Here is a 22,837-nt window from a genome sequence, read left to right as displayed (position 1 = left end):
AAAAAAAAAAAAAAGCCCAAGAGTTAGAGGTTAATGTGAGCTGTGATACCCCGGCACTCTACTGAGGGCAACATAGTGAGACTGTCTCAAAAAAAAAAAAAAAATGCAAGTTCTTCCTGAAATCAAAAACGCCGAGGGTAGGGCCCAGCAGTCTGTGTTTGAAACAAGCCCTTCTGGTCATTCTCACACATGGTAAAGTTTGAGAATTACTGTTCTAATACAGTTTCTCTAATGCAGTGATTGACATCTCAGTTTTTGTTGTGGGTGACTAATGTTGAGTTATAGGATGTTTAAAGCATTCCTGGTCACTAGATGCCAGTAACTCTCCTATAGCCCCCAAGCTGTAATAACCAAAAGCGTCTCCTTACATTGCCACATGTCCATTGATGAGGGACAGAAGTGATCCTGGTTGAGAAGTACTGTTATTTTCATTATCACAAACAGTGTGGCTAGGAATGTCTTTATTAAATAACTTCTGAGGTTTTCCCTTAGACCTGACCTTCGATAAAGTAGAATTTGAATCACAGGGCACAAACAGGTTATCATTGTGAAGACTAAAGGGTACCTCTTGTTTGTTGTAGAAGCAGCTCAGGTGTTTGTTCATTTGTTTGTTTTAGTTTTATTGAGACAGAATCTCACTCTGTTGCCCAGGGTAGAGTGCCAAGGCCTCAGTCTAGCTCATTGCAACCTCAAACTCCTGGGTTCAAGTGATCCTCCCACCTCAACCTCCCCAGGAGGTGAGACTATAGTCATGTGCCACCTCATATGGCCAATTTTATACTTTTAGTAAAGATGGGATCTCGCTTTTGCTAAGGGTAGTCTCAAACTTCTGACTTCCAACAACTCTTCTGCCTCTGCCTCCCAGAATGCCAGGATTAAAGGCATGAGCCACCATACTCAGCATGGTGTTCAGTTTCAAGTTTAGGTGTTGGTGGAGGTGGTATATGCTCCTCTAAGAAGCTTTTTGTGGTAGCTCGTTCTCCCCTTTAACTCTGCCTTCAGGGTTTGAACTGTGGTCCTGAGAGCTGCAAGAAGTAAACTAGGGGCCAGGGCAGTGGCTCACACCTATAAACCTAGCACTCTGGGAGGCCAAGGCAAGTGGATTGCCTAAGCTCACAGGTTTGAGACCAGCCTGAACCAGAGCAAGACCTCTTCTCTAAAAACAGCCAGGCATTGTGGCGGGTACGTGTAGTCCCAGCTACTTGGGAGGCTGATGCAAGAAAATCACTTGAGCCCAAGAGTTTCACGTTGCAGTGAGTTGTGATGCCATGGCACTCCACCCAGTGCAACAAAGTAAGACTGTCTCAAAAAAAAAAAAAAAAAGAAGAAGTAAGCTCAGATAGTATTGGGCTAAACAGATTCTGTGGAATGGATCTGTGGAGCTATTTGAATGGGAAGCTTTAGCCTGGGGAACCAAAGCCCTCATAGATGAGGTCAGGAAAGGCACTTGCAGGGTCCACATCACCATCATAGGTCCTGCACGAAGCTAATAATTATGTGAGCTGGCAGAATTCTGATCAGAGAAAGTAGAAGGGAATATTTTGCCTAGGACTCTTCACTCAGGGTAAATCTGGAAAGCTATGTAGGTGGATAATTCATGGAGAAGCCTCTTTGTAAAATGAAGTTGGGGGGTTCATCAGCTACCTTTTGAGTTGGAGAGCCTTACAGTTTTGGTGCCAATACTTCTTTTCTTTTCTCTCCTTTCCCTTTTTACCTAGCGTTCATTTAACAGATGGTGGAGACAGTGCCACGTGCTATGCCAAATGGAACACTGAAGATAAAGTCAGCCATGTGAGTACTGGGGGTGGTGCCAGTTTAGAGCTCCTGGAAGGTGAGATTTTTTCCTGTTTTTGTCTTGTTTGGGAGAAGTGTATAGGCACTGTACAGTGATAGGTAGGGAGAATGGAGAAGACAAAGTTAGTAGGTAGTGTTGTCATTAGCAGTCATTACCTGGGCAATAGAGATGGAAGAACTTTAATAAAGCTCCTGGCATCCATTTGAGGTAGGTAGTGGCAGACTTGTTCTCAAAGAGGTAACTTTCTAGTAGAACTATGACCCAAAATCCAAAAACTACCCAAATCCTGGCCATATAACCTAAAGAAGAACTGACATGTTGAGAAGACAGAAGGGAGACAGTGGGCCCTACAGTAATTCGTGTATCTGTGTGTGTTTGTGTGCGAGAGCGAGAGCGAGAGCGAGAGCGAGAGAGAGAGAGAGACCAAGAAAGAGGAAGGGAGGAAGGAAGGGAGGGAGGAGGGGAGAGGAGGGGAAGGGAGGGAAGGGAAGAAGGAAAAAGAATTATCAAGAAGGTAGATAAATTAAAACCCTCAAACACTGATTGCTGGTGGAAACGTAAAATGGTACAATTACTATGAAAAACAATACAGTAGTTCCTCAAGGGATTAAACATTACTTCTACTTCTAAGAATACCCAAAAGATTTGAAAGCAGGGACTAAAACAAATATTTGTACACCAATGTTTACAGCAGCAGTGATCATGGTAGCCAAAAGATGACAGCAACACAGATAAATATATATAATTTTTGTCTCTTTAAGTAAATAAAGATGGTAATAAGCCAAATAGCCATTAACAGATAAATGAATAAATAAGATGTACTACTACGTGTATACATATAATGAAGTATTATTTAGTCTTAAAAGGAAGCAAATTCTGAAACATGCCACATCATGTATGAACCTTAAAGACATTATACCAAGTGAAATAAGCCAGACACAAAAGTACAAATATCACATTATTCTACTTATATGAAGTAACTATAATAGTCAAATTTTTAGACAGAAAGTACAACATGACTGGGTGTGCTGCCTCAAGCTCATAATCCTAGCATTCTGGTAAAGCTGAAAAGGGAGAACTTCTTAAGCTCTGGAGTTCAAGTCAAGCCTGAGCAAGAGCAAAACCCCATCTCTACTAAATACAAAACAATTAGCCAGGCATTATGGTACACACTTGTAGTACCCACTACTTGGCAAGAGGATCACTTGAGCCCAGTAGTTTGAGTTCAAGCTTCAGTGAGCTATGATTATGCCATTGCACTCTAGCCTGAGCAGGAAAGAGAGACTGAGTGGGAAAAAAAGACTCATACTCTCCATTAGAATGTAGGCCCCGTTAAGGAGAAAATTGGTCTCAGTTGACTTTGTTTCCCATGTGGGAAATAAAATGCTTTGTACAAAAGAATAATAAATGTCACTAAGTTGCAGATGCTTGCCCAAGAATTCCTTAAAAGAAAAAAGTGATGGCTCGGCGCCTGTGGCCCAAGTACCTAAGGCACCGGCCACATACACCTGAGCTGGCGGGTACAAATCCAGTCCGGGCCTGCCAAAACAACAATGAAGGCTGCAACCAAAAAATAGCCAGGCGTTGTGGTAGGTGCCTGTAGTCCCAGTTACTTGGGAGGCAGAGGCAAGAGAACTGCTTAAGCCCAATAGTTTGAGGTTGTTGTGAGCTGTGACACCACAGCACTCTACCCAAGGTGACATAGTGAGACTCTGCCGCAAGGGAAAAAAAAAAAAAAGCGATGATATGTTGAGTATTTAAAAAACAAAAAACAACCTACTGGCATCCATTGAAGTACAGAAAAAAGAAAAAGGAAAAAAAAACTGAAGTCATTTCACAGCCTCAAATAGTTTCCCCTCTGTTTAAAGAACAGAGATATCTAGTAGTACAGTAGTAAGCTATGTTACATACACTAAGGTTAGCCTTTGAAAAAAAGTATATTATTTCATATGCTTGACAAGTAACAGATCCAGTCAGTTTAATATGAAAATTCACCCTCAATCCTCTGCTTTTAGCTAGATACTCACAATGCACCATTAAAACTCCTAATTAAGGTGTTTGCTTTTGAACTTCGGCAGTATCTGAGGAAGGTGAAAAAGAAAAAAAAAAGCAAGAAAAAATGAGAGGTGAACAAATTCTCCATAACTACAGAAATTAACCAAACCTAATTTCAAATATCTAAATAAAATAGCAGAGAATTAGCCAATTAATAATTTTAGTATTAAAACAAAAATATTTTAAAATATAGAGAAAGCAACAACATTATATACCTCCTAATAAAAGGTGCAGAAAAGGATACACATCACTTCATAGTGTTTCTACCAAAATAACATAATTACAGAGGAACAACAGATAAATACAAATTAGCCAGCCTATGTTCTTTTAAAAATAGGCATAAAAGGACAGCGCCTGTGGCTCAAAGGAGTAGGGCTCCAGCCCCATACACCGGAAGTGGTGGGTTCAAACCTGGCCCCAGTCAAAAACTGCGCAAAAAAAAATAGGGACAAAAAAAATGGCAAGATAAACTGTCTAGATTACAGAAGATTAAAGAGACATTACAATGAAATGCAGAAAGTTTCAGAATTGGATGGTGAGGCTTGGTGCCTATAGCTCAAGCGGCTAATGCACCAGCCACATACACCTGAGCTGGCGGGCTCGAATCCAGCCCGGGCCTGGCAAACAACAATGACAACTACAACCAAAAAATAACTGGGCATTGTGCCAGGCACCTGTAGTCCTAGCTACTTGGAAGGCTGAGGCAAGAGGATCACTTAAGCCTAGGAGTTGGAGGTTGCTATAAGCTGTGATGCAAGGGCACTCTACCCAGGGCGACAGCTTGAGGCTCTATCTCAAAAAAAAAAAAAAAAAAAAAAAGGTACTGGATGGTGAACCAGAAAAAAAGAAGTGTTTATCTTTCACTATGAAGGACATTATGAAGCAACTCGTAAAATGTAAGTAAGGTCTATAAACTCAAAAATATTATACCAATGCTAATTTCTTTTTTTTTTTTTTTTGAGACAGAGCCTCAAGCTGTCTCCCTGGATAGAGTGTCACCCTGGGTAGAGTACCGCGTGACATCACAGCTCACAGCAACCTCCAACTCCTGGACTCAAGCGATTCTTCTGCCTCTAACTCCCAAGTAGCTGGGACTACAGGCGCCGGCCACAACGCCCGGCTATTTTTTGGTTGCAGCTGTCATTGTTGTTCGGTGAGCCCAGGCTGGATTCAAACCCGCCAGCTCAGGTGTATGTGGCTGGCACCTTAGCTGCTTGAGCCACAGGTGCCAAGCTGCTAATTTCTAATTTTGCTAACTATTCTTGGTTTATATAAGAGAATATCCCTGGTTTAGGGAAATAACATATTGAAGTATTTAGGAGTAAAGTGGCATTATGCCTGCAATTTACTGCAAAATGACTCAAAAATAATAATAATAAAGAGAGAAAATAAAATAAATAAGGTAAAAAATTACCATTTACTGAATATGGATGAAAAACATCTTTGTACTATTTTTATAATTTCTCTATAAGTCTGAAATTATATTTGTAAAGTTTATACAGTAAAAAGGGTATGATCATTCTTTATCTCCTTCAACATAAATCAGATTCATCTCCTGAAAGTAAAATTATAAAAAAATTCAATAAAATATTATATGAGAAATGACACTACCTAGACTGAAGCCAAAGTGTGTGTGTGTATTTTTTCAAAATATTAAGGGGAAATAAATGTTTTTGTTACATGGATAGCTTTTATAATGCTGGAGTCAGGACTATTAGTGTGCCAAATCACCTGAACAGTGTTCACTGAACCTATTACATAGGATTTTACCCCCTCACCTCCTTCCTGTCCCCCTCCTTAACCCCCTAAAAGTGTATGTTAATACAGACTTTTTTTTTCTTTTGGAGACAGAGTCTCACTCTATAGCCCTGGGTAGAATGCCATAGCTCACAGCAACCTCAAAGTCTGAGTTCAAGCCATCCTCTTGCCTCAGCCTCCCAAGTAGCTGGGACTAAAGGCACCCACCACAACACCCAGTTAACTTTTCTATTTTTGGTAGAGATGAGGTCTCACTTCTTCTCAGGCTGCTCTTGAACTCCCAAGCTCAAGCAATCTTTCGGCCTCGGCCTCCCAGAGTACTAGCATTATAGGAGTGAGGCACCACATCTGGCCTAATACAGATTATTTTAAGTACAATGTAAGCATCATGGGGACAGTGATCTACCTATCTTGTTCATTAATTCAGTACCTAAAACAGTTTCTGGCACATGGTCATAGTGATCAGTAATAACAAATATTTGAAGAATTACCATGTCCTAGACACCAATCTATATGATTTGTGCTCATTAATTCACTTTATCTTCACACTACCCCAGTAATATTTGGTGAATGAAATAGTATATTTTGCAGGACAACTACAGTCAGTTCCTCAAAAGGTAATATATGGGTTGCTAAAACCACCAGACTACGGAAAATTGTGTAATAAACCGTGTAATTCATAGGAAAAATAGGGTTAGAAGCACAACACTCAAAAAATTCAGTGACACATTTTTTTAAAAAAGATAGAAACCTGGCTCGGCGCCTGTGGCTCAAGGGGCTAAGGCGCCAGCCACATACACCTAAGGTGGCGGGTTCGAATCCCCAGCCCGGGCCCGCCAAACAACAATGATGGCTGCAACCAAAAAAAAGGTGGGCGTTGTGGCGGGCGCCTGTAGTCCCAGCTACTTGGGAGGCTGAGGCAGGAGACTAGCTTGAGCCCAGGAGTTGGAGGTTGCGGTGAGCGTGATGCCACGGCACTCTACCCAGGGGGATAGCTTGAGGCTCCGTCTCAAAAAAAAAAAAAAAAGATAGAAACCTAAGAAAAATGGTAGCATAGTTTTATATATGTTAAGTGATTAAGAAATCCACAAATACAACCTGTATTTATGAAAATGGGCATCAGCTAATGAATTATTGTGAAGTGGTGGAAGGAAGGCTATCTGAAATCAGATAGAAAATTCTAACAACAGATATGGATGGGTGTGGCTTACAACACAAGTGGAGAACTGAGGTAGGTGGTGATGTCTGAGGTATATGCATGTATATGCTTGCATTTTTATGTAGCTCTGATAAGCTAAGTGCAGTTTCCTGCATTCATCTAGGGCAATAATCAGCAAACTTTTTTTTTTTTTTAAGACAGAGTCTCACTCTGTTGCCCAAACTAGAGTAGCATGCCATCAGCCTAGCTCACAGCAACCTCAAATGCCTGGGCTCAAGTGATCCTCCTGCCTCAGCCTTCCAAGCACCTGGGACTAGAGGCACCCACCACAATGCCTGGTTAATTTTTTCCATTTTTTTGTAGAGACATGGTCTTGCTGGTCTCAAAGTCCAGGGCCAGATTCAAATGCTATCTCTCTGTGAAGAAATAAGAAATGTCTTCTTACTTTAACTCCCACATCAACAATCTTTCTACCTCATGTAGCATTTATCACTTTACATCCTGCTCTAAAACTATTTGTACATGTTGCATTTCCTCTCCTATGTGGAAAATAAGGCTAATATTTATAATTATCCCTCTACCTGACTGTCCTCTCACAGTCAATCCTTAACTACTAAGTCATTCAAGACTCCATACAGGCCTGGTGTGGTGACTCACACCTGTAATCCCAGCACTCTGGGAGCCCAAGTCCAGAGGACTGCTTAAGCTCGGGAGCTGAATGAGTGACAGCAAGACCTAGTCACTACTAAAAATAGAAAAACTAGCCAGTAGTCCCAGATACCCATGAGGCTGAGACATGAGGACTGATTTAGCCTTGAGTCCAGGAGTTTGAGGCTGCAGTGAGCAATGATGATGCAACTGTACTCTACCGGGGGCAACAGAGGGAAACGATGTCTTAAAAAAAAAAACTCAATACACGTGCCATCTCCTTCAAAAGCTTTTCTAGACATCCCCCATATTTGGTTTTGCTTCATTTCTGATCCCTAGCACAACCACTATATTCCCATATTAGCACTGCTTTGTAACTGCTGATTCGGTTACTTACCTCCCTTTAAAAATGCCTGAAGGTAGCAGGAATTTTGTTTTATCATCCTTTGCATATCTCAGCACAGTGCCCCACCTAGCCCCTAGTTAATATTCAAGTATTTGATCAACTAATAAAGGAGGTTCCCCAAAATATACATTGCCAATGTATATTGTGAACACTATTGCCAATAATTTCTTAAACAAATAATGCATGGAACAGTTTACAAGAGAGCTGGACTACAGACACCAGAACAAAATTTCATCAGAAACAGGATCTGAAAATAACAACTAGGTTGCAAAATTCAAAGACTCTTTTTCCCACAGGAAAAAAAGAAATTGGCTAAAACTAATACAGCTTTTGCCAAAAGTATCTTCCATCATAAAATGACAGAAATACCCTGGATATTGTAATCTTTCAAAACAGAAATATCCTGAGCCATGATAATTAATAAACATCCCAGAAAAAATGTTTTTCCTTTCCAATAAATGTATGCACAAGTATGGGTACATGATACTATGACAGATATTAGCAACAAAACACCTATATCCTAAGCATGCAAATTTTAAAGTAAAAAAGAAAAATACATTGATTAAGGCAATTTCTTCTTACCACTACCCTTCTCCCTACCCCACCAAAAGACAGATAAAATAAAATGATCAACACTCATAAGAGCAAAATATTTTTTAAAAATAACTTTATAGGGCGGCGCCTGGGGCTCAGCGAGTAGGGCATCAGCCCCATATACCAAGGGTGGCGGGTTCAAACCCAGCCCCAGCCAAACTGCAACAACAACAAAAAAAAAACAGCTGGGTGTTGTGGTGGGTGCCTGTAATCCCAGCTACTCGGGAGGCTGAGGCAAGAGAATTGCCTAAGTCCAGGAGTTGGAGGTTGCTGTGAGCTGTGATGCCATGGGACTCTACCAAGGGCAACAAAGTGAGACTTTGTCTCTAAAAATAAATAAATAAATAACTTTATAGACCATCTATACAACTTCATTCTGTAAATGACAAATCAGTTACAAATGATTTGTCCAAGGTCATACAATCAGCTATGCTACAGAGGTATAACTAGAAAACAGAGGTTTGACTCATACTTCAGTGTTCGTTTCTCTATACTAGCAGTTCTCAAACTGAGATCTCAAAAGAGATCTCGGGATCTCTTTATGCTCTTAAAAACTGGCTTGGTGCCTGTGGCTCAAGTGGCTAAGGCACCAGCCACATACACCTGAGCTAGGTTTGAATCCAGCCCAGGCCGCCAAACAACGGCAGCCCAGGCATTGTGGCAGGCACCTGTAGTCACAGTTACTTGGGAGGCGGAGGCAGGAGAATGGCTTGAGCCCAGGAGCTGAAGGTTGTTGTGAGGGGTGATGCCACAACACTACCCAGGGCAACAGCTTGAGGCTCTGTCTTAAAAAAAAAAAAAAAATCACTAAAACCAGGAGCTAGAGTGTCAACCACATAAATCAGAGCCAGCAGGTTCGAACCGGCCCTGGCCTGCCAAACAATGACAACTACAACAACAAAAAAATAGCTGAGCATTGTGGCAGGTGCCTGTAGTCCCAGCTACTTGGGAAGCTGAGGCAAGAGTTAAACCCAAGAGTTAGAGGTTGCTGTGAGCTGTGACGCCATTGCACTCTACCGAGGGTGACATAGTAAAACTCTGCCTCAAAAAAAATTTTTTTTAAATGTTTAAAAATTAACTAAAACCCCCAAAAGCTTTAATTTGTCTTTCAAGAACCATTGTTAAAAAAATGTTTCCTCCAGAACACCTGCAGGTTATCAATATCTATTAAACTTATTCCCATTTTACAGATGGAGAAATGGAGCTTAAACATCATGCATATCAGCTATTACAAAGAAATACTACTTAGACACTCTTTTTACTGCCCTGTTATAGTCATTATTTCTTTCTTTTTTTTTTTTTTGGAGAGTCTCACTTAATCACCCTTGGTAGAGTGCTGTAGCACCACACACCTCAGAGCAACCTCCAACTCCTGGGCTTAGGCGATTCTCTTGCCTCAGCCTCCAGAGCAGTTGGGACTACAGGCACCTACCACAATGCCTGACTTTTTTTGTTGAAGTTTCACAGGGGCCGGGTTTGAACCCGCCACCCTCAGTATATGGGGATGCACTCTACCCACTGAGCCACAGGCGCTGCCCTACAGTCATTATTTCTTTTTCTTTTTCTTTTTTTTTTCAGTTTTTGGCTGGGGCTGGGTTTGAACCCACCATCTCTGACAGATGGGGCTGGCGCCCTACTCCTTTGAGCCACAGGCACCACCCCAGTCATTATTTCTAAAGGAAGCTATGTGCATTATTCACTGGTTTGAACCATTTGAATAGCTTCTGCCAATGTCCAAGGTCTGGGGAGAAGCACTTCATGTAAAAATTCAAGGATTGTCTATATCCTGTCACCCAATCTGTAAGTTTATTCAGACTCTGAAAGTGAAAATGCAGAAGGATTGCTTGAGCTCAGGAGTTCATGATCAGCTGATCAAAATCGAGACCGCCATGTCTCTATAAAAAGTAGAAAAATCAGCCATCATGGTGATACATTCCTACAGTCCCTGATACTTGGGAGGCTGAGGCAGGAAGATCACTTGAGCTCAGGACTTTGAGGTTTCAGTGCTATAACAAGACCACTGCACTCTACCATGGGTGACAGACTGACCAAGACTTGTCTCAAAAAAAAAAAAAAAAGATAATAAGGTCACAAATGTCTTTTCACCCCAACCCATACCATAACCAAACAAATGGAATTAAATGCTTTCAAAACCCTTTATAAAATTTGCATATCCTCCCCCTCCATGTGTCTGGCTTAATGCTTTCCACACAGTAGAAGTAGGCGGGGAGCCCATAGCTCAGTGGTTAGCACGCCAGCCCCATGCACCAGGGATGGCAGGTTCAACCCTGTTGGGCCTGCTCAACAAAAACATATAGTGGAAATGCAAATATTGCACAGATGGCATCTTTCAAAAATTAGGTTACCATATAACAGCTTGTCAACTATCATTTTAAACACTTTCAAAAACATTCAACATCTCTCAATTTAAATAACCTCTGCATTTTTATCATAAGACCAATAAACAAGTTAATACAGCTGTCAGCTTTCCAATAATCAATTATCATACAGATTAGAATGAAGAGCACCAAGGCCAGGCACTCTGAAAGGCTGAGGCAGGTGGATTGCCTGAGCTCACAGGTTCGAAACCAGCCTGAGCAAGAGCGAGATCCTGTCTCTAAAAATAGCCAGGCATTGTGGTGGTTGCCTGTAGTCTCAGCTACTTGGGAGGCTGAGGGAAGATAACTGCTTGAGCTAAAGAGTTGGCGGTTGCTGTGAGCTATGATGCCAGAGCACTCTACTAAGGGTGACAAAGTGAAAACCCAGCCCCCCCCCCCAAAAAAAAAGTGAAGAGTGTCAGGTCGTTATATGAAAATAAAGCTAAGGCAGCACCCATAGCTTAGTGGGTACGGCGCTGGCCACATACACTGAGGCTGGCAAGTTCAAACCCAGCCCAAGCCAGCTAAAACAAGAATGACAACTGCAACAACAACAAAAAAGAGCAGGGCAGTGTGGTGGGCGCCTGTAGTCCCAGCTACTTGGGAGGCTGAGGCAAGAGAATCATTTGAACCCAAGAGTTTGAGGTTGCTGTGAGCTGTGATGCACTCTACCCAGGGTGACAGCTTGAGACTTTGTCTCAAAAAAAAAAAAAAGAGAGAAGAAAAGAAAGTTAAGTTTATAAACCAATCAGGTGCTCACTTTTTATAAAGCCAAAAACTTTAAGAAATAAACCAGTCTTATTTAAAACAAACAAACAAAAAATCTTTAAAAACAACAAAACCAGGCTGGGTGGTGGCTCACACCTACAATCCTAGCACTCTGGGAAGCTGAGGCGGGTGGATTGCCTGAGCTCACAGGTTCAAGACCAGCCTGAGCCAGAGTAAGACCTGTCTCTAAAAATAGCTGGGCGTTGAGGTAGGCACCTGTAGTCCCAGGTACTGAAGAGACTGAGGCAAGAGAATAGCTTGAACCCAAGAGTTGGAGGTTGCTGTTATGACGCCAGGACACTCTACCCAGGGTGACAAAGTAAGACTCTGTCTCAAATACATACATACATACATACATACAACAAAACCTTTAAAGACTCAGCTACCGATTATTCAGTGTATGATTTAGCCAGGTCATCAGTTTATTTTCCTCTCTTGAGATTTGACCATTTTCTACCACAGAATACTAGAATGTTTCTTTTTGTATTTTATAAACACAAATAAGAAATAGAACTACTCTTTGTTCCTATTTTTCAAGTGTTTGACAGATTGATAAAGAAAAAATCTGCAATTGTTATGTAAAATAAAATTAACAATAATGCATAGAACTGTTTATGTTATTTCTGCCTCACATTAGAAGAGGCTTGACAGTAATTTAGAATTGTGAGTTCACCTCATTCAAGTATTACCTGCCAAGTTCTCCTTTAATTATGACTACAGTTTGGAAGATGAATGATACTTCAGTCTAAGACAGTTTTTCTGAACAACTCAGTGGAGCTCTCCTATAGAAAATGACCACAGGGTGGCGCCTGTGGCTCAAAGGAGTAGGGCACCAGCCCCAAGTGCCAGAGGTGGTGGGTTCAAACCAACTCCAGCCAAAAACTGCAAAAAAAAAGTTTACTTTTAGGGCAGCACCTGTGGCTCAAAGGAGTAGGGCACCAGCCCCATATGCTGGAGGTGGTGGGTTCAAAACCAGCCCCAGCCAAAAACTGCAAAAACAAAAAATAGAAAATGACCATGGAGGGTCATACTTTTTATTTCCCTACATTTACATATGTGGTTCTTTTTACAAAGGGTTTTTCATCTTGTAGCTTAAGACTCTCCTGGAATTAAATGTTTCAGTTAACTATATAGAATATCTGGACACAGAGATATGACATGATAAACAACTACCACAAATGAGAAGAGGTAATAGGAACTTCTTCTATGGTAACACTTGGGCTAAATTAAAATGGTCATTATCAGATTAGACTAGGCAGCTCAAAGAGTGAGACATCAATCCTGTTAAGAATATAAATTCTAGAGTCAAAATTGGGTTTAGTTCTAGTTCCACAATTTACAAGCTGCATACCTTTTGTCAAGTTCTTTGATCTCTGTGTGCCTCCGTTTCCTCCTCACTTGTAAAATGGGGAAACCAAGTACATATCCCATACGGCTATTATGAGAATTAATCAAAAATACAAAAGATGACAATAAGCACTCAATTTTAGTTATGATTATTATTTTACCATCAAGATCTACAAAAATGCAAGAAAATGTATTATTGTATTCAGAAATTCTATATATAATTTGTTCACTCTAAAAAAGGGAGAAAATTCAGCTTCAAATCTATAGCTCTAAATGTAGACATTGTGAAACTTAGTAAAATCTGGAGACCATATTTAACTGTACAGTACACCATTCATGTATATGAACATGGGTGCCTGGTAGTAACCAGCTAACAAGTTGTTATGGGTATCTCTTATGTGTCCAATACCCCATAGGTAAAGGTTTGTTGTACTTGAGCCAACTGACCAAATTCAGAAACCGCCAACTGACCAAATTCAGAAACCAAGGCCACAAACTTTACACCAGTAGGGATCTATAAATCTAAGAACTAAAGTATATTTTTCTCAAGGTAAGGAAAACATCTATGTACTGCTTCTTAATGAAAAAAGCAGGCTTGGAGCCCGTTGCACAGTGGTTACGGTGCCAGCCACATACACCAAAGTTGGTGGGTTCCAACCCAGCCTGGGCCAGCTAAAACAACAATGACAACTGCAACAAAAAATAGCTAGGTGTTGTGGCAGGCGCCTGTAGTCCCCGCTACTGGGGAGGCTGCGGCAAGAGAATCGCTTAAGCCTGAGAGTTTGAGGTTGCTGTGAGCTGTGACGCCAGAGAACTCTACCGAGGGCAACATAGTGGGACTCTGTCTCAAAAAAAAAAAAAAAAAAAAAAAAAGCAGCTATAACTATCACAGGCTTATTCCCAAATGCTACAATCTAGCTTAAAGTGAGTTAAAACATATGACATCCTACCAGTTACTCAAAGGCACATTTTGCCAAGTATGAATGCAATGCCTGTGCTCCCGGTAATTTTATTTTGCTACTAGGCACTAAACAAGCATCTCAGAATTTACATAATTTATGTCATGGGGATGAAAAGCCAGCCTCCAGTGGAGTAAAAGTGGCAATACATTTCATATCAACCACCCAAATTTTTAGACACTGTCAAGAGGCAAATCAGAAGAAGTACTCGAGAAAAACAGCTTCAACCTGATAAGCATGCTTGACTGGTAAGGGGCGGCCTGCCAGCCACAGTTTCCCTCACAATAAATCTTACATCAACCCACGTTAACCCGACCCCATTGCTCACTGAATAAATGAATGGATGGATAGATTAATCAATTAATTAAAAAATAGGGCGCAATTACTTGTATTCAAAATTTGCCCAGAAAAGTGGGGAAACATTTGCTGTCCCATTAAAGCTGGACTTCACAAAAAGTAGTGGACTGCGGTCCTCCAGAATCAAAACACTGCGTAAGTATTCCCTCACCTAGAAATAAGTCCAAGGATACCCTTCAGGATCAGGAGTAGAGAGAAGATAACTAGATATCTGGCAAGACAACTCACCCCCACAAAAAGGCTTGACTCCTGGGGCTGCAGGAAAAAAATAATCCCGCAGGGCCCGGATATTTCCCGAATCTAGCAGTCTAAATGCCACTGAGTCCTCCCAGGATTTCACATCCTCCCTCTCACCCCTCCCTGTCTTCTAACCCTTCCCCCCTTCTTCTCCATGCAGTTGGTAGGCCCAAAGATTAGGAAGAATGACCCACGACTGCCTCTAACTCAGGGGTATCAATCCCACAGGCAGCAAAGAATAAATAGAGGACGTCAACCAAGCTTCCCTGGTTAGAGGAGACTGGTAGAAGCGCCCAATACCCCAGGCCGCGCCCCCCCCCATTCCCTACAGAAGCTTTCCAACGAAACCCCGAAACCCCTCTCACCTAAAATGATGCCTCTTTCCGCTAAGCAACACGTAGGCCTAACCCACCAAGTGAAAGCCTTCTGAAGCACCCAACTCAGAAGATACAGAGGACCAGACCGTGGGGGCCGACTGCGTTTTACCTCATGGGCTCCGCGGTCATGTTTTCGCTTGAACGCCTTGTTGGCTTCTGCGACCGTCGGGCGCCGCTCTGCGCTCCCCAGCGCCCAGTTAAGACAGAAATTCACTGGTATCTTAGTCGTCACTGTAGCTGGTGCTGGATCCTCCCCAGAGTTCAAAGACGGCTACCGCAGCCACTGCCGCAGGAGCCGAGGAAACAAAGCGACACTGCCGCCGCCGCCATTTTGTTGGGCCGAGGCTCAGGCAGGAAAATTGGCGCGTCCTCCCTCTTCCTTTTTCCGTCATCCATTGGCTACCTCCTCTGTAGCACAGAGTCTTATTGGCTACGGAAATTAACCTTCTTTGGGGGCCTGTTGCTAAGGCAGTGGACGTCATTTGATCCCCTCCACCTTTTCGCAGGGTGTCAGATTCAATCCCATTTGACCCGAAAGTGCTAGTGACGTGTTTTGACTTTATTCTGAAAATGATCTTTTGGCTCATTCTCTTTTCTCTGACAGATTGATGAATCAATAACAGCAGTTTACCTTTATTGAAAGTTTACTGTATGCCCAGCCCTACACTAATCCTTTATCTGGAGTATCTCATTTAATCTTTACACCCTTGGAGATACATAGCCTTGCATTTTCCAGGTGAGGAAAAACCAAGACACAAAAGTGCCACAGTAGTGGAGCCAAGATTCAGGCAATCTATATGGCCATGCTATATAAATATTTATTTCCTAGTAGTAGTCTGGATTTTCCTTGAATTCTTTTCTTTCCTAAATGTTATATGTATAATACTCTGTGCGCCAACACGCTTACAAATGTGTATTATATATACTGTACTTACATATATGCATATGTCAGAATATGACGTAACACTAACTTGAGATCTGTATATAATTTCCTTTGCTATTGAATAAACTATACTTCCCCTTAGTACTCAGACACACATCAGCCATTTCCCCAGTCTGATGTTATCTCTAGCTCCCAAACCAACCAATCTAGATCTGTTTCCTCTTCATTACAGAAGAGTCTTCATTAGATGATCTCTAAAAAGCTTTCCAACTTTTATGTTCTATAATTTGATTCTATATTGGTAATCTCTGCTAATCACAAATCAATTCTCTAAAATAGAATAGCTTCAAATTTTATTTCTAATTTTATTCTTCCATGTATGATTTAGTTCATTCCATTTATTTTTCTTGACATGTGAAAAACCTCCTGATGTAGTTAGGTGACAGGGCTGTTGCTTCCTACTGGAACAGCAAAAGATAAGCCTTTTTAAAATGGAACACTTTGATAATCTGACAGACTCAAGCAACATTTTAATCAACAGAAGGCTATACACATTTCAAATCCTCTTTCAAATATTGGGACTCCATTGCCAGCAACAGAAACCAGCCTTCCCTACCTGCTATACTGATTTTCTTTTTGTCTTTCCTACATTATATATCACTTAAACATATAATTTACAGGAGTCATTTTTTCCTCCTTGGTAAATGCAGTTAATACCAAAAGAGACCTACTCTATCATAAGACAGCACACAAATAACGCTTAGTATCTGGCTCAGCGCCTGTGGCTCAAGTGGCTAAGGCACCGGCAACATACACCTGAGCTGGCGGGTTGGAATCCAGTCCCGGCCTACCAAACAACAATGATGGCTGCAACCAAAAAATAGTCGGGCATTGTGGCAGGCACCTGTAGTGCCAGCTACTTGGGAGGTGGAGGCAGAAGAATCACTTGAGCCCAGGAGTTGGAGGTTGCTGTGAGCTGTGTTGCCACAGCACTCTACCCAGGATGATAGCTTGAGGCTCCATCTCAAAAAAAAGAAAAAGAAAAAGAATCAGTCTGATGAAAATATTTCAAATGGTATATAAAACCAGCACATTGTACCCCATGATTGCATTAATGTACACAGCTATGATTTAATAAAAAAAAGAAAAATACTAAATAATCCATTATTTTAATACAAGTTGAAATGTTTAAAATGGAAATAGTTGGTATTCATTTCTTTCTAACGTGTATCGCCACTATTTTTTAAAATGGCTCTTGGCAATAAGACTTCTCACCACTAAACATCTTTGAATGACAAATCCCACAAACAGATAAACATTTTCATAAAAAAAATGTAATCAAAAAAATTTAAATGTAGGACGACACCTGTGGCTCAAAGGAGTAGGGCACCAGCCCCATATGCCAGAGGTCATGGTTTCAAACCCAGCCCTGGCCAAAAACTACAAATATATATATATATATATATATATATACATATATATAAATATTTTTTAGAATATTTAATATTCTAATGTTAATAGAAAAAAATTAAACATAGAGTAACTCACTATATTTGTAAATCATAAGAAAGAATCTCTTTGCTCTTAAAAGATGACTAACAGGGTGGTGCCTGTGGCTCAAGAGAGTAGCACACCAGCCCCATATGCCAGAGGTGGTAGGTTCAAACCCAGCCCTGGCCAAAAAATAAAAATAAAAAATAAATAAATAAAAGATAACTAACAAAGATATACATATAAATGAGTCAGGGATGATTTTAATGGATTCCTATCAACAGTATTTTAGAAAAAATTCACTGAGGCCCAGAGAAGTGGGTGGTGGCTCACCTCACACCTTTAATCCTAGCAATTTGGGAGGCTGAGGAGGGAGGATTGCTTGTGGCAAGAGTTGGGGACAAGCTGGATCATGCATAACAAGACCTTTTCTCTACAAAAATTAAAACAGAAAATTAGCAAAGCATGGTAGCACACACCTGTAGTCCAAGCTACCTTGGGAGGCTGAGACGGAAAGATCACTTGAGCCCAGGATTTTGAGGTTGCAGTGAGATATAATGACATCACTACATCCCAGCTTGGCCACAGAGTATGATCCTATCTCCAAAAAAAAAAAAAAAAAGAAAGAAAGAAAGAAAGGGGGGAGGAGAAGAAGGAGGAGGAGTAAAAACAGGAGGAAGAATGAAGAGGAAAATGAGAAAAAAATTCACTGGTACACATCTCTTTCACATTTTCTCTTCAAACTGCTACAGAAATCAACATAGCACCCTTTCTATGACTTTTGACCATAAATGTATAACTTGTAAATCTGCTTATTTGTTTTGGAAGACAGACAAGGTAAATTAACAGTAAGAGAGTAAATTAGGTGGGAACATAGTTACTCTCATAATTTTTTTTTTTTTTAATAGACAGGGTCTCATTATATCAACCTCAGTAGAGTGCCTTGGCATCACAGCTCACAGCAACCTCCAGTTCTTGGGCTTAGGCGATTCTTTTTTTTTTTTTTTTGCATTTTTTGGCCGGGGCTGGGTTTGAACCCATCACCTCTAGCATATGGGGCCGGCGCCCTACTCCTTTGAGCCACAGGCACAGCCCAAGCTTAGGCAATTCTTTTGCCTAAGCCTCCCAAGTATCTGGGACTACAGGCGCCCACCACAACACCCAGCTATTTTTTTGTTGCAGTTTGGTTGGGGCAGGGTTTGAACCCACCACCCTCAGTATTTGGGGTCTGTACTCTCATAATTTTTAATAAGCACCTTCAAAATCTCTTGACTATTTTATATCAAAATCATAATGTTTGGGAAATACCTATAAAATTTTGAAATTAGATATATTCCTTAACTCAGCAATTTAATTTCTTAGAGTATATCCAAGAGATATACTTTGCATATACAAAGTGAGCACTGCAGCATTGTTTATAACATCAAAACATTGGATAGCCCAGCATAGTGGTGTACTCCTATAATCCCAGCTACTCAGGAGGTTGAGGTAGGTTGGATGGCTTGAACCCAGGAGCTTGAAGCCAGCCTAGGCAACAACAAAAAAAATATTGTAAACAACATAGCTGTTCCCTGCTCGGCGCCTGTAGCACAGTGGTTATGGCGCCAGGCACATGCACAGAGGCTGGTGGGTTCAAGCCCCACCCAGACCAGCTAAACAACAATGACAACTACAATAAAAAAACAGCCAGACCCTGTGGCAGGTGCCTGTAGTCCCAGGGAGGACTGGAGGCAAGAGAATCGCTTAAGCCAGGAGTTGGAGGTTGCTGTGAGCTGTGATGCCACAGCACTCTACCCAGGGGGAAATCTTGAGGCTCTGTCTCAAAAAAAAAAGAAAGAAAAAAAAGAACAGATTAAGGAGCTGAACATATATAAAAATATAACATTCCTAGAAGGAAACATAGGAGAAAAGCTTTAAGACAATGCATTTGGTAATGATTTCTTAGATAAGACACAAAAAGTACAAGCAACAGGCCAGATGTGGTGGCTCATACTTGTAATTCAAGCACTCTGGGAGGCCAAAGCAGGTGGACTGCTTGAGCTCAAGAGTTCAAGACCAGCCTGAGCAAGAGCAAGATTACATCTCTAAAAACACCTGGGCATTGTGGTGGTGGCCTATAGTCCCAGCGACTTGAGAGGGTGAGGCAAAAGGTAATGCTTGAGCCCAAGAGTTTGAGATTGCTAAAAGTTGATACCATGGCACTCTACTAGGGCAAGAAAGTGGGACTCTTGTCTTAAAAAAAAGTACAGGCAAAAAAAGCAAAAACAGACAAATGAGACTATCTGAAGCTTCAAAACTTCTGCACATCAAAACAAACTGCCAATAGAATGCAATACCTATGCAATGAAAGAAAATATTTGCAAATCATATATGTGATAAAGGGCTAATATCTAAAATATAAAAAGGACTTCTAAAAATATTTTTAAAAATCCAATTCAAAAATGGGCAAAAGATTTGAATAGACAATCTCTAAAGAAATACAAAAATGTCCAAGGGGTGGCGCCTATGGCTCAGTGGGTAGGGTGCTGGCCCCATATACCGAGGGTGGCAGGTTCAAACCCAGCCCCGGCCAAAATGCAACAAAAAAAATAGCCAGGTGTTGTGCCAGACGCCTGTAGTCCCAGCTACTCGGGAGGTTGAGGCAAGAGAATCACTTAATCCCAGAAGTTGAAGGTTGCTGTGAGCTGTGATGCCACAACACTCTACCAAGGGTGATAAAGTGAGACTCTGTGTCTACAAAAAAAAAAAAAAATGCCCAACAAGTTCCCCTGACGGGGACGATCACAGACTGAAAAAAAAAAAAGCCCAACAAGCATATGAAGAGATGCTAAACATAAAAAAAAAAAAATGCAAGCCCAGCAGGGTGACTCATGCCTATAATCCCAGCACTTTGAGAGGTCAAGGCAGGAGGATCACTTGAGGCCAGGAGTTTGAGACCAGCTTGGGCAACATAGTGAAATCTCATCTCTACAAAAAGTAAAAAGAATATTAGCCAGGTATAGTGCTCCATGGCTGTAGTCCCAGCTACTTGGGAGGCTGAGGTAGAAGGATAACTTGAGCCCAAGAGATCATTAGAGGTTACAGTAAGCAATGATCAGGCCCCTACACTCCAGCCTGGGGTACAGAGCAAGAAAGACTCTGTCTCCAAAAGAAATTACATTCATTTTTTGAATAGGATATACATTCATATGGCACGAAATATAAAAGGGACAAAGCAGTGTATAATGAAATGTATTCCTTCTGCATTGTTCCCCAGATACCAGACTATCTTCCCCAGGCAACCACTACTACCAATTTAATTTTCATTCTTTTAGAGTTATTACATTTTACCTTTTGGCTTCCCTCCCTCTCTCCCTCTTTTTCTCTCCCCAACACAAAAATTAAAATACTATACACAGTCTTATGCAACATGCTTTTTGTTAAATTTTTTAAATTTTTTTTATTAAATGATAGCTGTATACATTAATGCAAACATGGGGTACAGTGTAGTGTTTTCATATACAATTTGAAATACTTTCATCAAGCTGGTTAACATAGACTTTATGTCATTTACTTATTGTGTTAAAACATTTATACTCTAGTTCTAGAAAAGTTCACTTGTACCCTTGTTAGACAAACTATATAGGTGATCTGAAAGATCACTTTTTCTTTTTAAGAGGCAGAGTCTCATTTTGTCACCCTTAGAGTACTGTGGTGTCACAGCTCACAGCAACCTCCAACTCTTGGGCTTAGGTGATTCTTTTACCTCAGCCTCCCGAGTAGCTGGGACTACAGGTGCCTGCCACAACACCGGCTATTTTTTTGTTGCACTTTGAACCTGGCACCCTGGTATATGGGGCCAGTGCCCTACTCACTGAGCCACAGGCACTGCCCACAACTTGCTTTTTTTAATTTAACAATATGACTAGGAAGTCATCCTATATTTTTACATCTAGACCTACCTCTTTAAAATGTTATTATTGGGTTGTTTTTGCAGTTTTTTTGGCCGGGGCTGGGTTTGAACCCACCACCTACGGTATATGGAGCCGGCGCCCTACTCCTTTGAGCCACAGGTGCCATCCTAAAATATAATTTTTATTCTGCTAAAAATACATACCATTGAATTTACCATCTTAACCATTTTTAAGTGTACTATTCAGTAGTGTCACAAGGTATACTCACGCTGTTGTACAACAGATCTCTAGAATTTTTTCACCTTGAAAAACTGAAACTATACCAATTAAACATTAATTTTCCCTCCCCCAAAACTTGCCAACCACTTTTCTATTTTGTTTCTATGATTTTGACGACTTTATATACTTCATATGAATGGAATCATACAACATTTGTTCAAGTGTGACTAGTTTATTTTGTATAGTATACTTTATTTTATTTGAGACAGAGCGTCAAGCTATCCCCCTGGGTAGAGTGCCAGTGGCATCAAAGCTCACAGCAACCTCCAACTCCTGGGCTCAAACGAGTCTCCTGCCTCTGCCTCCCAAGTAGCTGGGACCACAGGCGCCCGCCACAATGCCTGGCTATTTTTTGGTTGCAGCCGTCATTGTTGTTTGGCGGGCCGGGGCTGGATTCGAACTCGCCACCTTAGATGTATGTGGCTGGCATCTTAGCCACTTGAGCCACAGGCACTGAGCCATAGTATAGTATCATTAAGGTTCAATCATGTGGTAGCATATGAGAGGATTTCCTTGTTTTTTAACACTGCATAAAATTCCAGTGTATATATATACACCACATTTTGTTTATCCATTTATCTGTTGATAAACAAACAGTTGGGTTGCTTCTACCTCTTGGCTATTGTGAATAATACTGTGTCGAGACCCATCGGGCTCCTGTGGCCCTGGTCTCGGTTCGCGCGCAGGAAGGAACCAGGCGAGAAGCAGATTAGAAGTACAAGCTTGTGGAAGGCGGACTAGCCCTTACTTTCCAGGTAGCCCCCAGCAACCTCTGCACCAGCCTTTTATTGAGCCAGAACAACACAGGTGAGGGGAGAAATTAACAATGATTATGTGCTGAGGGCACAGGCTCCTCCCACAAGGAACTCCTGTGGAGGAATGGCCCGAGGTCCACGCCTCAGCTGCAGATCATCTTGCTCAGATGTTGGCGTCTCCTACATTTCTCCATCTAGTGTACTAAAGACATTTCTGAAGAGGTAAGGGAGAAGGTCTGTTGTTGGTTGTTTCTGCCGTTCTTGCTGAGGAGCTTTCTGTTGAGTAAAAGAAAAGGGCACACAAGCATGACAAAAATACACTAATTCGGACATAAAGGAAACTCACATCAAACTAGGCATGGGGGAAAACTTGTTCCCTATGTGCTAATCACCACTCAACTATGTGCTATGGGCTGACCCATAGGGCTCATGATGCTTCCATGGGAAGTATTAAGCATCACCCAAAGCTTAGGTAGAGAAAGGGCTGCAAACTCAGACCCTTTCCAAAAAGCAGTGTATAACTTTAAGATCAGGTGCCCCATGAAATAGAAATGAACCCAAAAAGTGAAATTCTCTTACCTTGCCGATACCATAATAATACCATAATAACCTGTACCTTAAAGCCTGTTGTTCGAGGTCTTTGTTGTCCTAATTGTTCAAGGTTTAGACGATGCCTCCTAAGCTTGCCTGGGGCTTAA

General features: G+C 41.3%; 1 protein-coding gene across 7 annotated transcripts in view; it reads right to left on the bottom strand.

Moving 5' to 3' along the window:
- ATRX (ATRX, chromatin remodeler) overlaps positions 1–15,235 on the bottom strand; it is a 325,591-nt gene extending 310,356 nt beyond the window's left edge. For 4 of the 7 annotated variants that reach the window (XM_023519442.1, XM_023519443.1, XM_023519444.1 and 1 more), the window contains exons 1-3: positions 14,948–15,179; positions 12,913–12,996; positions 3,823–3,876 (exon numbers count right to left, since the gene is read on the bottom strand). In XM_023519442.1, coding sequence (XP_023375210.1) covers positions 3,823–3,876; positions 12,913–12,996; positions 14,948–14,967 — 158 coding nt within the window. In that variant the 5' untranslated portion in view covers positions 14,968–15,179. Of the gene's footprint in view, positions 1–3,822; positions 3,877–12,912; positions 12,997–14,947 lie in introns of all 7 variants that reach the window. The other 3 variants (XM_003800455.3, XM_023519447.1, XM_023519446.1) reach the window with 2 other exon arrangements.
- Positions 15,236–22,837: the final 7,602 nt, after the last annotated feature.

Source organism: Otolemur garnettii, unplaced genomic scaffold, assembly GCF_000181295.1.
Source record: "Otolemur garnettii isolate 467f Iridium unplaced genomic scaffold, OtoGar3 scaffold00175, whole genome shotgun sequence".
In the NCBI taxonomy this organism is placed as follows: Eukaryota; Metazoa; Chordata; class Mammalia; order Primates; family Galagidae; genus Otolemur; species Otolemur garnettii.
Note: the sequence above shows the minus strand (reverse complement) of the source record. Positions and strands in the feature narration are given on the sequence as shown.